At 38.7% G+C, this 18,008-nt stretch overlaps 1 protein-coding gene across 11 annotated transcripts in view; it reads right to left on the reverse strand.

Moving 5' to 3' along the window:
• The window catches only part of NEBL (nebulette), a 270,611-nt gene that overhangs the window by 7,901 nt on the left and 244,702 nt on the right, over nt 1-18,008 (reverse strand). For all 11 annotated transcript variants that reach the window (XM_075746339.1, XM_075746338.1, XM_075746329.1 and 8 more), the window contains one exon: nt 2,629-2,744. In XM_075746339.1, coding sequence (XP_075602454.1) covers nt 2,629-2,744 — 116 coding nt within the window. The remainder of the gene's footprint in view (nt 1-2,628; nt 2,745-18,008) is intronic.

Raw genomic sequence — 18,008 nt, forward strand, 5'->3', positions numbered from 1 at the left:
AAATTTCTATTTCCTAGTATAGGAAATTGGTGGATGTGATTATAAAATGAACTTAGGTCTTTTGGGGAACCTGATTTGATAACAGCGCAACAAACAGGCTGAAAGGAGTAGGTTTTACTACAGCAGCTAACTCTCCAATGCCCCCACTCTGACATAACCCATGGGATCTTAATCACTCTCACCCTAGAGATGTCCTGGCAAAACTCAGGCACTTATGGGTGACTTTGTCACCTTCATTGCTTTTAGTTAAGTCTCAGAGACTGCTTGTGCTTTGAGACCAGTATTGAGGCTGGGATTTCTTTCTTCCCGTGTCTCTCCCTTCTTCCTTTTTTATCTTACTTCTTTTTCCCCTCTGCCAGGCTTAGCCAGACAAGGCTGCATCTCTGGCAGTACTGCTCCAAGCCCAGAAACAAACAGGCAGCTGAAAGCAATGAATCTAACATTGTGTATGCTTGTCAGACCTCCTAGGGCATGTCCACACTGCATTTGAAAAGCTCTCCAAGGCTGCCTTCCATCTTCAGTCTGTGCAAATCACTACACTTAAACACATCCCCAACCAGAGGTTTCCCCCAGCACACATTGGGAACCCCTTGTGCCATCCCAATAGCCGAGTGTAACATGCCCAGCACTCCTGGATGGGCTGCACAAGCTAAAGAAAAGATAGTCTTTCGATGTGAAGGTGGAATGACAAGGGTCAGGGTGCCAGGTTTCTAGCTGCAGCTGAGATGCCTCTTATCACCCCGAGTCTATCACACTCAGTGACTGACAAGTTAGCAGTCAGCACCAGGCCAGCAGTCCTTGATTTTTTCCCTCTCGAAATGTTTGGGGTTTATTGTCTTCAAGGAAACCCACTCTGCCTTTAACAGCAACAAGATCCATTCAAACTATGATGTTTTCTGTTTCCTTTTTTCCTGTGATAAACAGCTATTATCACTTAAAGAATGCCAAATGACACTAGTTTCACAAAAGGGTAAGAAATCCTGTTGAAAGGAGACGCTCAGTCAATCCTTTATTTTTTAAATGCTTTAACTTCACTTCTTTCCTTTCCCTATTACCTTTGCATTCCCAGTTCTGGAAGGAGAGGCAAATGATGATTCTCAAGATGATTGAAATTATATTGTTTCAACTGGTAGCCCACCAGGTAACTCACTGGGAGCTAGCGATATCAGGGAAATAGTAGCCATCTACCTGCCCAGATAGCTACAATGGCTGCCAAGTGCATTTCAAGATTTGCAGGCATCTCTGTTCTCTGTCTGCTTGATTTGAAGGCTTCTTTGCTCCCCACTGACTAGCAAATCTCCTGGCAAAGCACAGGCTTCCAGGTCTCCCACTCTGGCCCTTTTGGAAAGCAGCCAGCTCCCCAAGAATTTTGTGATATCCTTGGAAATTAATGGTTGATTCCAGCACCAGCTGCCTCACAGCTGTCATGCAGGTGTCCAAAGAGTTTCCCAGGTTATTGGATCACCCAAAGATGCAGGTATCTGGATCCCAGACCTCCTGGCACATCACCCCCCTCAGCCCCCAAGCAGCTGAGAAACTGGCAAGCCTGAAAGCACCCAAACCTCCCAGAATGCCATGATCTTTACAATATAAAATGCCATGGAGTTTCAGTCTCAAAGAAAAATGCAAGTTTCAGATAATCTTGAAAACAGGTTTTTTCAGCTCAGCAAGCACTAAGTTTGGTTCATAATTAAATATTTCTTCATCTCTAAATGGTGACAGAGGTAGTAAATAAACATCCATTCAAAATAGTTTAAACTTCAAAATTACAAGTCAATATTTTTAAGCTAAAAGGTGACTGGATCTGAACCATGAAATCGCTAGGCAGTGATATGATTAAAAAAATGATAACCATTACAACTGAACTGGATATCTGAAGAGTTCAAAAAGAAAAAAGAAACTCAATTTCCTAAAAACCCCAGCTGAAAACCCATTCAGCTCTCCTTCCATGACCAGTTACTTCTAAAACAAAATATTCACTCCAGCTTTACATCCCATCCACCACAACTAAGAACTTCATAACTGTGGCCATGGTTTCATGATAAAGCTTCTTCTCAGTCGCCCAGCAGTATAACTCGATTTGGATCAGGCATGAACGGATGCGTGACTGTTCTGTTGAATTAGAAAGTGCACACCAATATGGAGCCTGAACTAGCTTTACACAAGCAGAGATGAGTAATATGGATAGGCACAAAGCCCGTTAGTACAAAATCAGCAAGTCAAAAAATTTTAAACAAATTTAAACCAACAGAGTGATTTTAAGAGATCAGTCATTTTCATCCAGTGCTAGGAGCCTGGATTCATCACAGAGCATAACATCAATGCTCAGCCTATGAAATACTGTCCAAGTGTTTACTATTTGTCTTAGCAAGTAGAAGATTCAGTTATTTCTCTGCCTTCTGGAGATCATAAATGATTTTTTTAAATGCATTCTGACATAAACGTTCTTGCCACTGCCCTCAGTCACTTAATCTTTTTTATACATGAGGACTATACATTTAGGACTAGGACAGTCAAATAGTCCAAATATACAATTCAAGGGGACCAATTCACTCATATTTAAGAGATTTCACAACAGCTGATGATGTTGCTTACCAAATAAAATTGTTCTTTAAATCAAATACTCACCAGACCTGCTGAATGAGGCTGTGAATGCATGGACCTCATGGATGACATACTGGTCTGGTGCATGTATCCATATCCTTGGGACTGGCTTTGCTGATATGCCCCAGGGAGAACAGGGGCTGTGTGTTAAAGAAATACAGACATATTAGTGTAAGTTTAAAAAAAAAGTCCTTATCTAGCATTTTGTAGAAACTGTAGATTATTTGCATTGTAAATAACAATTCCTCATTATGAGACAGTTCAGAATGATTTTCACATACAACTTAAGGCTTTCCATAGGTTGAATCACACACAAATGTAGCCAAAGCTATAGCAATATATCCACAAACACTATCAAGGTTAGCTGGAAGGAAAAGCTTAAAGTAGAAGTCTGACCACAAAATGGCATACAAACGTCATCTTGAGCCTGAGACACCTCTAACTCAATTTTGATACTGCCATAGATGACACACTAAATACCATGTTCCATAAGCTGCCATTTTATAAGGAAAGATTGATGAAAAAAGCTACATACTAATAGAGTTTGGGAATGTTTCAGTAGAAATTCTCCACAATTAACTGCTAACTCATTGCAAACTAACTCTTATTTATTGAGCTATGAACAAAGAAGGACTGTCATTCACAGGAAGAGACAGAAATGTAAAAAAGTGAGCCCATGGTTGGGTTTCTTAGTTTATTCTGATTCCATCAACATATTTAGCCAAATATAGAGAGATCAATGGCTACTGAAATCTTTCCAAGTCCATCTCTTTCAGTATCTTCTTCTTACCACACAATTGTTCCATCTCTTTCACACATAATTTATTCACATTACTTTAACAATTACATCATTTTAACAATTCTGTAGGCTAATCGTTAATATTTTGACTTTTATTGTACCAAGAGCTGTTGAAAGAGTTAATACAATCAACATGGACTCCCTACCTCTATTGGTCACTAGGAAGGCATTTGTAAACTTCCATATCTGTTCCAACATCCTACTTCAGCAACAGACCAAATCAGTATGTGTTAAAAACATGTTTGATCAAAAATCTGTGAGAAATAAGCACAACATAGGCAACTATCCACTATTTTCCCAGCAAGCCCAAGAAGCATTTTAAAAGCAAAATTAAGAGACTGAAGCGCTTTTCAGAATCTAATGATTAAAAGTTTAGTCACTGCATATCTGTGCATGTTTTGCCAGACTCTGGCAAGCTCTGAGAATAAAGATTTCTGGCTTGTATGGAGGTTATTAAGACATCTCCCACTGTTATTTACCAGATTTTTTTTACTAGTTTTACTAGTTCGACTGGAAATTCATTTAGCTTCACTGAAAAGAAAATGTGTTTCTGTTGATACTTCTTCAAGTGGTCCATTTAGCTGGTATTCTGTCTAACTCCTCTGACGAAAGCCATCTTTTGCCTACAGGAGATGAAGCCCATGCAGCCCGAGTCAAAAATCTTCAAACGTGGAATCAAGTCCAATACTTTCTGAGATACATCGCATGGGCTTGCTAGGATGTGAAGAACCACTTCGGGAGCATTCATCACGCACAGATTCAAAAAGGAGCAAAGATGCAGGATTTAGTGAGGTTCAATGGGTGGAAGGACCCAGGACTTGTAAAATGAAAAGATACAGGACAAGCAGGAAACAACCATTAAAAAAAAAATTTATATATATATAAAAGTAGTATTTGTATTTGCAGTAATAATACTCTGTCCTTGTCTGCTTCTTGAGTGATCAGGACAATAAATGTGTGTGAAAAAGGATTACTGAGAAAATGTTTGCTGAACTATTTCAGAAAGAAAGGTAAACCTTGTGCTTTCAGCAAGGTGTTTTACCTATCCTGCTTCCCCAAATAACAATATAATTGTTTTCAACAAAGTTTTTTCTTAAAACATCCATTTAGTTTTAGTTAGCATATTCAAATGCACTAAGTATGTAATTACAATGTGGGATGTTATTTTTTGCTCTACTCTATTTGTAAAGATAAGTAACTAGGGTTTTTCTGATTTAGAAAACATGTTTCAAACTATTGTAATGAATAGATTGCTTTGTTAAGTGAGTGAAATTAAAGCAATACACAGTCAGATGCAATACTGGAACATGATGAATAATGGATATTTTAGAAGTGCCAAGTTCATTCTAATGACATATGAGTACAAAGACATTTTTAAAGCAGTTTAATCATCAGAGAATTGCTGCTCGTTAACATGTTCACAGGATTATCATGCATTAAGTGAATAGTCCTAAGTAGTTCATCAAATAATTTATGTTTCAGTGTTGTTACAAGCTATTTCTACATGACCAGATGTAGCCCTTCATGAGAAAATAGAGAAAAACATAACTTAATCAAATGTTCTGTGATCAAGCCAGAATTAATATATTTCGCCTAATTCACCACCAGCATAAACACAGGTCAGTTCATAGAAGTCTCATCTCCTCATGCTAGTAGTAAATTGGTTATGCGCGTTGAAAACTGAGCACAGCTTGAACTTTTTAACTTAACAGAAGGTAGTATCTTAAGCCAACACTGGCTGCTGGTCAGTCGGCACCCTGCCTGCTCCGCAGCAACAGAGAGCTAGTAGTAGCTTTTCCCTGGTCCCTGGCAGGGGCAGACACTCTGAGGGTCCCTTTCTTCTTCCTAACAGAAGCAAAGATGCTAGTAGAAACTTTTTACTCTGGATTCCTTCTCCCCAAAACAGATCTTTCTCAATTTCTACCAATCATCCCTTGCCAATGTAAGTCAGCAAGCCTACTGATGGTCAGCTTCATTATATCCTACAAATCATCAGGTTTATTTTGGGAAGGATAACCCATATCTCCTGCCTCTGCGACAACTGTCAGCAGCAGGTCTGAGACGCGCTTTCCTCTTTTGCAATTAGCTTCTCGCAAGCTGAGAGAATTCTGTCGAACTGTCTTGGAGAACCTGTTTGCTAATTTACCTGCAATGATGGAAACCGTAAGCCCAGGGAAATAAACCAGTTCTTCCAAAGCAGGAGACATTTTGGGAAGCATTAGAAGCTGAAGTATTAGGAAGAGATTCAATCCAAACACAAAGAAGGAGTTTCAAGGATTCCACAGGTTCATTAATTATCTTTCAGTCTTTTATTTAGGTAGCATATGTATCAGCATATATATCAACACATATCAGTGTTGAAGACACTTGATTGAATAATTCCACCTTTTTTTTTTCCATTAAAAGAATACTGTAATAGGGCTGCAAAAATAGTTTTTAATAATTTTTTTCATAAAAAATAGTTAAGAAATCTCCAGATGCTTGTCTATTTGGAAGATAATTTGGGAATCACATAAATAAGCAGGTTAGTGAAGAGAGAACAGATTTGAACTGTGTTTCTGGTGACATACAGATAATTCAAGGTGAGATTAAATGATGCAGAAAAAGAGTTTGACTTTTCTTCATCATCATCACCCACAGTTAACTGCAATCTTTTGGCTCAGACCAAAGTATAACGTTCTATAACATCATCAACTGCAGCAGCAGCAAAAGCACTGGTTTTAGTTAACCTAAGGGAACAATAAAACACAGTGGTGGAACATGAAATTCATTTAGCTGAAACCAGATTTATTGGTGAGGGAGCTGAGGGTTGACCATTGCTCCCAGAAGTACAGGTGGATGTTTTTTCTTGTTGCATTAAGACTCTACCAGATGCATTCTGATGTATCAAAAGTTTCTTTTTTCTCTTGTCCCACTTACCAAGCAACCCAGATATTCATTTTAAATTATCTACTTGAAGGATTTTATCATATTTCTCTTACTATACCTTTATAGCCTTCCCCAGAGAAAAGAGAGAGAGAAATGGATGAACATGATAAAAGACAGAGAGGAAGCATCCAAGAAGAAGAAGAAGCTGAAAGAATGATAGTGGGTATCAACCTGCTGCAGCAGACAATGGGGTCTGCAGTGTGTACTGATCAGGATGTGCTTTCAGAAGGACGGGGAAAGAAAAAGGTCGGACTGTGGAAACAGGAAAGGAATCATTAAGAGAGCATTGTATACCTACAAGGTAAAAAAGCTTATGCTGAAAAAATAAATAATTTAAAGGGCAGGTTCCAAGATATAATAATTTATCAAAACCATACTTATACTCTCTTTCATTCTTTCATATAGCAGAACTGCTAACTACTGCATTTTTGCCATTTACTGGAATACATGCCATTTACTGGACCAGATGTGAAACAATAATCACTTCATTGACGCTTACAGACATCATACAGTTTTAAGCATTTATTTCACTTTATGTGTTGATGTTATCTCAACTCATGTTTTCACTACCAGGCTACTAAGACTTCAGAGAACTCACTAAGAATATTGCAACATTTTGTAATAACAACTGCATGAGAGAGCAGGAAGTAAAAAGAAAGACAATGATTATTATGTACTTAATTCTAGTGTCTTTAAAAGCACGTTCAAGCTATAGATTTCTGGGGAGCACAAAAGTTGCAATTACGCCAGAATACAGCATCATCACTTACAGAGAGTACCATATTTGAATACTATCAACAGTTTTCACCTCTTTGCTAAATCTAACTGAATTCAGTGTTTCTAATAACAAAATTACTTGCACAGTAATGCACTTGATATCACACAGGGTCTGATTTAGCTACCCTCATGTGCTGAAGTAATCCTTCCCTTCCAGGAATCATCCCATCAAAAGCTGCAGCAAAACTTTTGATGAAAAGGTACTAACCAACCTGAGTAAGGACAGAAAAAACAAATGCCAAACAGATTTGGGAGAAAAAAGAAAAAGACCATATGAAAAAGAATATTTATTTATATATGTATTTAAAGTCATATTTTAAATATATTTATAGAATCATAGAATTATTTTGGTTGGAAAGACCTTTAAGACCATTGAGTCCAACCATTAACCTAGCACTGCTAAGTCCAAACACTAAACCATGTCCCTCAGCACCACATGTACACGTCTTTCAAACACCTCCAGGGATGGTGACTCAACCACTTCCTTGGGCAGCCTGTTCCAATGATTGGTAACCCTTTCGAGGAAGAAATTTTTCCTAATATCCAATCTAAACCTCCCCTGGCACAACTTGAGGTCATTTCCTCTTGTCCTATTGCTTGTGACTTGGGAGAAGAGACCAACCCCCACCTGGCTACAACCTCCTTTCAGGTAGTTGCAGAGACCTATAAGGTCTCCCCTCAGCCTCCTTTTCTCCAGACTAAACAACCCCAGTTCCCTCGGCCGCTCCTCATAAGACTTGTGCTCTAGACCCTTCACCAGCTTCGTTGCCCTTCTCTGGACACGCTCCAGCACCTCAATGTCTTTCTTGTAGTGAGGGGCCTAAAACTGAACACAGTACTTGAGGTGCGGCCTCACCGATGCCAAGTATAGGGGGGCGATCACTTCCCTAGTCCTGCTGGCCACACTATTCCTGATACAAGCCCAGATCCTGTTGGCCTTCTTGGCCACCTGGGCACACTGCTGGCTTATACTCAGTTGGTTGTAGACCAAGATCCCCAGGTCCTTTTCCACCGGGCAGCTTTCCAGCCACTCTTCCCCATATAAAACAGGTAAAAAAAAAATCACATGTAAGTAACAGTGACACAGTTTCAAAGAACTTGAAGTCAAAGAAAGGAAAGTGAAAGCCAAGAGACAACAGAGTGCAAGAGAACACATACACAAAAGGGTCATGATGCAACAGTTAAGGTTGGAAGAGACTTCTAGAGGTCATATAGTCCATCCCCCTTTTAAAATCAGGGCCAAATTTGAAGTTAGGTTACGTTGCTTAGGGTCTTGTCCAATTTTGAGTTCAGGATGGAGATTTCACTACACCTCTTTGGGCAACAACACACCCTCTAATTCCTGCTGTTTATTTCCTATGCTGTGTATATTCTTGTGTAAGTTCTTGAGATGAGCTCAGCACAGCAGTGTGTTAACAATACAAATATCTTGAGAAATAGCTCTACAGAGAGATTTGAAGGCTAATGCGTTTCTTCTGCAGTATTTTACATCCTCCCCAAGCATGAACAGCAGAATACATGGAACACAACTGTGGTCACCCAAGAATGTAATGAGAGTTTTAAAGAAGGCTCATATCACAGGCTAATCAGAAACAAGAATCTTTATACTTTAGCAGCAAGTAAGGCAGGATAGATATGATGAGAATAAGATGTGAAAGACGTGAAAAGAGAAGAAAAGTGGCTTGGTTGCTATGACAGATGAGCTATAGCAGACTTTTAAACATCATTCTCTGCTAAAGTTAAGAGTGTTGGAAGAACTCAGCAGGAGTCATGAGGTGATACCTTTCAAAAAGGATATAGGCTGTCCACCCCTGATCCCCGCTGCATATCTGAGGTAGATGCTCCATGAGCTGCCTGAGACAATCTAACATTCCTACCACCCGTTCTCTTCCTCTCAGCTGGGTTGTTTTTCTGCTGGCTTGGTGAGCTAAGTCAACTCAGTAAGGGGTCAGATCAGTGACAGATGAAGTGCAAGGGAGGACACAGGACCAGGTACCCAAAGACATAGGCAGCAGAAGGCAGCAAACTGCTAGGTCAGCTCAGCTGTCCCAAGGTATGCCTCCTCAAGCACCTCACTTCTGTGAAAGTTCCCTCTGTGTTCAAACCACAAAAGAACTGAGCCTCTCACAGATGCTTCCCTCCAGATGTCCCAGCACCCAGCTCCAAACAATGCATCCCATGTAACATAGAACGCTCCTGTGTACCAGCATGTGACTTGCGCTGCTCAACTACTTGTACCCTAGGTCTCCACAGTATTTGAAAAAAGTCATAATGGCAGTTTAGAGAAGATTAAGCCTAATGCATCCAACTTGAGCTGTTTGCTTGACATTAAAAACAGATATCAGAGAACGTAAAGACTCTAGTGAGTGTCCAAGGACTGCCCAGAGATAGAGATGGTGAATAGGCTGAGATGAGGTACAGAACTCCAAAAATATCTCCATGGTACAGAGCAAGGGAGTAGTCTCTAAAGGACATGATAGAAAAGCAATCACAGGAGTACAAAGAACAACCAGAAGAGTACAGAGATGTTAGATACTGATAACATTAGGAAAACCTTAGAAATAATTTTCCAGTGCAGAAATGATTGTCATGAACTCTCCTGTTCCAAATTAGGATAAAAAGAAAAAAAATCTCAAAGGTTCATGCAAAAAGAAATTTCAAAAATCAGGTAAAGAAACAATTTTATGCCAATCATTTCAAAAGATTGAGGTTTAATTCTGATCGTTTTCAGTGTTTATTATAATTTATGTGACTTCAAAATGAAACATATTTCAACACGGAGCTGGATTCTTTGTTTCAAAAATGTCAAGCTATAACCTTAACAATCTCAAAACTTAATAGAATTGGGGGGGGGGGGGGGGGGGGCATTAGGACATTAAACACAAGTGTTCCATTCCTATAAAGAAGTTTGGCATTAAATTCCTATCTTCCGATGAACAACATTGAAAAAGTCCCAGCCAGCTCTAAAGTTAAATTGCTCAGCATTAACTTTTCAAATAAGCTAGAGAATGGAAAGACATACTCTAAACTGATTATAACTCTTATCTATTATAGAGTTTTATTATTTTCTAGTCAGAAAGAGTAGCACAGCACAGTCAAATTTACCGGGAATAGGTCAGACTGCACAAGCACATAAAAAGCACTAACCTGAAGACTGCAGATGGTGAGACCTGATACAGAACAGGGCTGTTTTTAGAACAGTAGAGAACAACACGGTAAGGCATCTTGGCATTTTCTCTTGTAACAGTAACTTTCCCTTCATTTCTTTTCTTTATTTTTTTTCTCTTTTTCTTTTTTCTTGCCCTTTACATGTCAGTTAGGCTGCTTTCACAGATGTCTGAGCTACCAGGCTTGTTGCTCTCAGTGGTGCTGTCAGAAGCAGCAGTTTGTCTGCATACTATCCATTACAGGAGTCAGTATTAGTTAGTAAATTGGAATATCAAACCCAGATATAATTAGGTTGTTGAAATAACAACCTGAAAGTATGGCCTAATTCACACAGGGTGCTAATAAATATCTGCCATGCTCACTGACCTCATTAGAATTGAAGCTCTGAACTACTTGGAGTCAGTGGCAAATTCAGAACATTACAAGCTCAGGAAGTTTCCATAACCTAAATTATAAAGATATAACAAATAAGCCATGCAATCTTCAAATCCTTGGAAAAAAAAAAAAAATAGGGGTGCAGTGGGGATATCAACAAAATGATTAATCTTGTCTTTAAATAACTAACATTACTTATGATGCAAAAAACCAAAATGTCTCCACTCTCAGGACTACTTACTGACATACTACAATGGATAAATAAAATGTTTTAAACTAAACTTTATTAGTGTCATGATTAGACTGTTTTAAGTACCATTATTTTATAACACTATTTTATCAGCTAGCAATAATTAATCCTAAATATATGTATCCATCATGTAAGCTGAAGTAATTCTGATGCATTGTGCATCAAAATGATTCTGCATTGTGGGAAATGCAGAATCATATAATTATAACTCTTAAAAGCAGTTTCAATATATGAAATTAAAATTTGATTTTGAATTAAATTACAACAGAAGATCACACATAGCTGTTTAGCATATGTCAAAGAAAACAAAGAAATTTTGAAAGGAATGACAAAAAGAACATCTAATGTGCTCATGCCACATAAAATCTTCTAATTTATTCGTAATTTGTTTTCCTTTTACAGGGGACTATCTCATATTTCAGTTACTCCTGAGAGCATACTCACAAAATTGTTCCAAAATTCCTGATTTGTATGAACAGCCAATATCATTCATACTGGTTACAGTGGTCTTCATTGTATAAGTCCATCATACATTCAACAGCAGATGGAGTGGGAATTTGGGAAGTACTAGCTAGTCCAGTGGAAGAATGGTTGGCAAACTGCTTCTCTAGTACATCACAGTCTACGTATCTGGTCATTCAGGCCTTCTCCTTAATTCAGCATATTTTGTGGAACGGTGGATCAGTCAATTCTACGATATCCTTTTTCAGGGCAATCCATCTGTGGTCCCTTCTGGCCTCTCTGAGGGGCTGAAAGCTCTGTACTGCAAAAAGCCAGTGGGCATTTTATTCCTTTAAATAAAAGTAGTACAGCTTTCATTCCCCTTCAGTGGAACTGCACAAAAGGGCTATACTCAGACAAAGCCCAGGCTAGCAGAGTCTCCAGAAGCCATGTATGCAAGCAGGTATTAAATCTCATAGTCTAGAGAAAAATAAAAGGAACCCAAGATGTCCTGTTTTCTACTGTCAACATTAAAAGAAAGAGAACAGTCAACTGAACATCCACCCTCGTCATCAAGAGACAGTAACGAGGAGAATATTTTTGCCAGGAAGTGCTCATTTCTACTGAGGAACAGGGGGTGGAGGATACTGAGTCACAGCTCAAAAGCCTTTGTGATCATTAACACATTATTGTCATTGTAAAACATCACAGAGTTGTAAAGTATTAAATACACAGAGTCTTGAGCTCTGCCAAGAGGAGAAGAGGCCAGATCTCAAACAACCCATGTCCTGGCAGAGCAGACAATTTTGATGAACAGAAAATGCCACCACCTTCCCTAGACTGCCTTTGGAATGGCCATTTAGGACTGCAAGACCATAAACACTCAAAAGAACACATTTGATAAATGTAATGTCATAGCAGCCCCTTAAAGCATAGTTTTTTTTCACGCAAAAGCTAAAGGTATTTGTTATAAAATAGGGTGGTAAATGATCTCCCAGGAAATTCAAGAAGTAAAATGTTTAAAAATGTTACCAGCCTTTAAAAATATAGGAAGACATTACTTGTAGTGTTCGGTCATACTGACATGTTTTTGTGGTTTTTGCTAAAGAATAGGGTAAAATGGAAGTGAACACAAAATTATAATTTAGAACGAATGACAATAATTATTGTCTTCATCCAACTTCCATGAACCGTTGTTTTCTGGATTTTAAAAACTGTATGAATTCTATATCTGACATTTAGAATTTTATGGGCAATCTACTTCACTTACAATTTAATTCACTTAAAACACAAACCTTTTATCACCCTTCCAGATCCCACTGACCAGTTCTTACTACAGCACTGTAAAAATAAAACTACATCAACAATTTGGCTCCAACCCTAAAACTGGAGTCCTATTTGTCCCCAGGTTTGAATCCTAAAATGTCATTTTAGGGTCATTACGATGAACACAGAATATTCTAAACCAGTTACATGTAGTGCAGCTGACAAAAAATTAGGTTTTGAATATTCACCTACAAAATCTTTCCTAGATGTTTAATTCACTCATTTTCCTTACAAAAGCAGATTTTATACATTAAATACTCTATTGCAACCTAATGACAAAGAACTACTAACTGAGACCAGAGGAGAATGGATTCTATATTTGGAGCACAGTTTGTACAGATGTTATGGGAGTGGCGAGGGCTTTGGCTGGTTGTTTTGGCTTTGGCAGACCCATTGACCTCTCTGGAGTGTGATTTTTTTTTACTTTTTTTTTTTTTTACTGTAATTTCTAAAAGATGAGGTCTTCAACTCATCTCTATAACCTCTAATGTATGTATTTCCATATATATGTTCTACATTATATTATGTCTTAGGAAGTGTTCTAGCAGTTCAAATATAAAAGGACTAACCCTATTCATGTGATTTGGATTATAACAGAAACCGCCATTATTTTGGAATTAGTCTTCAATGGTAGCCGTGCAGTCCAAAGAGTTTAGCCTATGTACCTATTAACAGCTGATATATCATAATTTTTGTACATTATCTCCATTTCCCCTACTGGTATTGTAACTGGGGGATAACCAAATCACAGGCCATCCTGCTCTGGAGTTCTGAATATGAACTGCAGTCAGGATTTGGTGTCACTGACAAACAAACCTTATTGCCAGCTGACTTTTTTGCCTGACATTCCACCTAAGCTGCAGCATGTCTCAGCTGAGAAAACAGAATACAATATGCCTTTCCTTTCCTCGCACACTGCACCACATTCTTTTATTTATGAAGGCACAAAACGTCTGAAAGCTAGCCCGAGGCATCCTCGGTCCTAGTGGGGCCACAGTGTACCACGGGAAGCTGCAATTCCTTCTCAAATTGTGAATAGGCACACTAGTTTTTGCTCTAGGCTTCCTCACAAATGGAAAGAGTTAGTAAAATGAAGGTTATGTTAACATGTTACATTACCCACGTGCCTTCAATTACAATTGGAACTCACGTTCACTGAACATCAGCTGTTGCCCATTTGCATTACAGAGAGAAGCCTGCAAGATCTTCTCACGGTAGCTGTGCTTTGATTTCTCTGCAGCTATTTATGTGCATAGTGGGTATAACCAATCTGAGCAATGGTGGAAGCATAGCATCAACCAGGATCAAGTACGTGATTGCACATAATGTTACTAATTATATTTATTGTCTGCTGGATATAAAATCCTCTGAAGTGTATCGAAAGCTGCTCTAGGGGATCACACTGAACAACTGAAACAACCGCTTGCCAGGGGAGCCGTTAACACTTCCAACTGTTGAGTCACTTGGAAATTTCCCTTCCACTTTCTTCCTACTAACTGTTTAAAGGAAAAGGGAACATCAAACTTGGACAGCTGGCAGGGCAAACAGAAGGATCCCCTGAACTGCTGCCATGCTACAGAAATTGAGAATGAGATCTCTTCTGGATTCTCCTCCACCTGGATGTGTGGGAATTGCCTTTTGATGCTGCCAGATGTCAAAGCTGTGGGAGAGAAGCATGGGAATCAAAGACAGGCAGAGGGAATCTAAGCAAAAATATTTTGGAAGTGTGAAATGTAAAGCTCTCCCTGGAACATTAACTCATCCTCAGTGAACACACACTGAATGAAAATGTGCTTTCAGATGAATCATGATTTATATCTTAATCTCTCGCAACCAATGTGGAATATTTAGTTTTATTCACAGAGCCCTAAATCAAACCTTAATCAAAACTTAACTTAGCCGTCACTTGCAGTGTCATATGAAGTTTCAAGCTTTACACACAAAAATAAGATTTTACAAATACTTCATACCTTTTTGTAATGAAGAGAATAAAATCTAATGTTCTGCACTAATTTCTCTCATGTTTTGCATTAACAAAGCACTCAGCAGAGGACACTAAAAGTCCAATAGTCCAGATTAGGACAGATAGATTTGATAATGCTTGAGCTAGTACATAAATGTGGTACCATTGCCATTCTGGATTCCCTGACTTACATGGCTTAAAAGGCTGAAAAGGATTGTTCAGAGGAGATCAAATTACATATTAAGCAGTCAGAAATCTTCTTTTTACAGAAACTTATACAGAACTTAGCACATGTGTAAGGAACACACCCAACCTGTTTCTAACTGAAATCCAAATTCTTACAACTAACCTTGCATCTAATTTTCCATCTTACCTCAAATTCAGAGGTGAAAAGGTATCATCTTTCTAATACCGGGAAGCTTCCCGCTGTTTTCAAAAATTCCTCTATCTGTAATGTCATTATTTTTAACAAGAAAAAAAAATAATTACACCCTTTTGAGCATCAGGAATCACTGCAAAGCAGGAGGCAGATGCTGAAAAAGCAAGACACATCTTCAAATGAAAAGTGCAGTTTTCAGAAGGGAGAGGACTCTGTCTTGCTGCCTGAATAAGCACTGTCCTTTTGGGGTACAGTGTGGTTACAGCAAACCTTTACAAAGGAAACTATATCATTTTAGCAAAAATCTATTTGAGAATGGAAGACCAGGAGTCGCTAGTTTTGAGGGAGTGTAAACTCTCTAACAACGAAAACTGTTCCTGCTAAATAATTTGTGGTATCAGATACGTACCAAACATATGCATGCACCTGTGCTCATGTTACATGCACAGAAAAGTATTTAGCCAAGTTCAAAAATATTACAAGAGGTTTACGGGTGAGGTATTTATTATTTGATGGCAAGCATTTGTACTACATTATACACTTCAGAACAGAAAACCATCTGATTACCAAGATGGTAAAACACAGTTTTACCATGACGCTGTTGAGTGGAAGACAATTTTTTCCCACCCATTAGCTTTCAGGTTGGCAAACCGGCTGGGGGCTTGCATGTAAAAGAAGCAAAACCAGAGCACCATCTAGTCCAAAATAAAACAAAAGTCAGAAACAGATGTAAGAGTCTGGTGGATAAGAGAAGTGTGGATGTGACCCTCACCAAGAGGGAGTACATAGAGCGCTGTTTTGATGTGTTCAGCCTTCTGTGGCAGTGCAGCCTGCTGATACACTTGAAAGGGGACAAGAAACCAACAAAAGCCATAGCTCTTCCTGTGAAATCTATAATTCCTCTCCCTCCAAATGCCATATTTGATTACTGGACTCTAGGGACCCATGTTACAGAAACAGAGTTCAGCTACCTAGCATAAAAGAACCATTTTTCCTTGGCTGCCAGAGAAGAAAATATAACTGCTGTGTCATTCTCCTTAAAATGACAGAGCTTAGCAACTGAATATGAATACAAAGAGGGGTGAAGGATTTCTGCCCTGTATTCCTGCCAGCTGCACCTGGAGATGGAATACAGATCTCCACATTACAATATAAAGAGCAGTCAGGTATTATTTCCTCTTTTTTCTTTGACTTGTCTTTTACTAATGGTCATTTTTTTCATCCTCGAAACCAGAGGGCATTTTATAAAAACATATGGGAAGGATAGCACAAGGAAGGGAAACAAATCCTGTTTCCTTTTCAGTTCTTCATCCATCTGTTGGCACGAGAGAAGAGTATCACTACTGTACCCGTGCAAGCAGACTCCTTGGCCCATGTACCAGGAAGCATCTCTGCAATCCCAGCATGTGAAATGAAGCGGGGGTTTTTCTCCATTTCATCTGACTAGTTTCTTCTGACCAGACTAACCAGCAGCACAGTTATTTCCTTGTTCTAGGATTTTCTGTGGTGGGTGTCAAAGCCTCAGGCAAATCGTACGCATAAATATTTTAGATACAGAGCCACAGATATTGGTGTGTGCTAGGGAGGGAGGAGACATCCCTGAAATCAGTGTTCAAAATGTCAGTGTCACGCTGAGGAACAAAAGCACTCTCCATGAGCTAGTACACAGTGCGAGGCTGTTGCCAGTAATATACAGTAATTCATACAACCTGCATTTGCAGGACTGTGTTCAGACTGTACTTCAAACACTAGTACTTCCAATGGCCTACAACATGGTCCTGCCTTAGTGAGGCAAGGAAAAAGATAACCCCTGGAGTTTGGAGAAAGGGAGGGGAGCAGGCTCAGCTACTCTGGAGCCTTTCTTCTTCAGAAGGCTCATATCACACAAGGAGGACACACCACTAGGGAGAGAGATGAAAGGACTTACTGATTCTCATTGACTTAACTTCCATTCCAAGCTATATAAAGACTTCAAAACTTTAAGTACCCACATCCCACAGGAAGATATTGCAGTACAGCGTGTTCTGCAGTATTCACAGACTTTGGAATCAAATTGCCAGCATGCCCATTTGCCGTATTTATTCCTCAAAGGTTGTATGCACTAATCTTTTCTGGATCTGACCAATTGTTATGTACTATCAATGAAGTATCTAATACAAATTAGACAATCAAGATATACATGGAATTTCATGGTTTGTTGAAATTTGTGTATTTATTTGGATTGCCAGTGTGAGTAAAATAAGGTAGCTTCCCAAGCAAAGGAAAAGTGAGATACCTGAGTGTTAGCAACAGACTTTTTTTCATCAGAATAAAGAAAGGAAGACCTTAAATGTCAGATCAAGGCCTCTTTATGTTAATTCTCACTACTTGTCTGGTGGAAGCAGATGAGCTGAATCTGAAGAACTCAGGCTGAAGGAGACAAGCATAAATAGTGAACATGTAGCCAATCAGTAACACTGGCTTCAACCAAATATATGAAATTTTAGCGCTCATTTTAAAATGCAACAAAAGGCACTTGAAAATTCTGTCCTAATATCCACTAAGGTTTCCTGCATAACATGAGCTTTTGGGAGTACAGCAAACCTGATTTCTGTCTCCTACAGACTGACTTCTACATAGGTTTTAAGGTAATATGATGATGACTTAGAAAATAACCAAGAAATCACTTTTTTTCCCAGCAGAGTAACAATATATCCATGACTGAAAGCAACTGATACTCACTTCTGACTTTTCTCCATCTACAGACTATATGCAATTTAAAATAAGAATAAAGGGACACTTTAATACACTGAAAAATTATGAACATATGGTAAGCAAAAATGTATATATCATGTCTATATGCTGATGCACACCAATTAAACTAGAAATTAAGAGGAAATAGAAGACAAAAAAAGGGAAGATCAAAAGCAAAAGGGGAGAAAACCAACCTAAAAGGTTTCAATTACAAAGGAAAAAAAAAAGGTACATCAGGGACAAAAAACTTACATTCATTTATTGC

The sequence above is a fragment of the Balearica regulorum genome, chromosome 2 (assembly GCF_011004875.1).
Source record: "Balearica regulorum gibbericeps isolate bBalReg1 chromosome 2, bBalReg1.pri, whole genome shotgun sequence".
In the NCBI taxonomy this organism is placed as follows: domain Eukaryota; kingdom Metazoa; phylum Chordata; class Aves; order Gruiformes; family Gruidae; genus Balearica; species Balearica regulorum.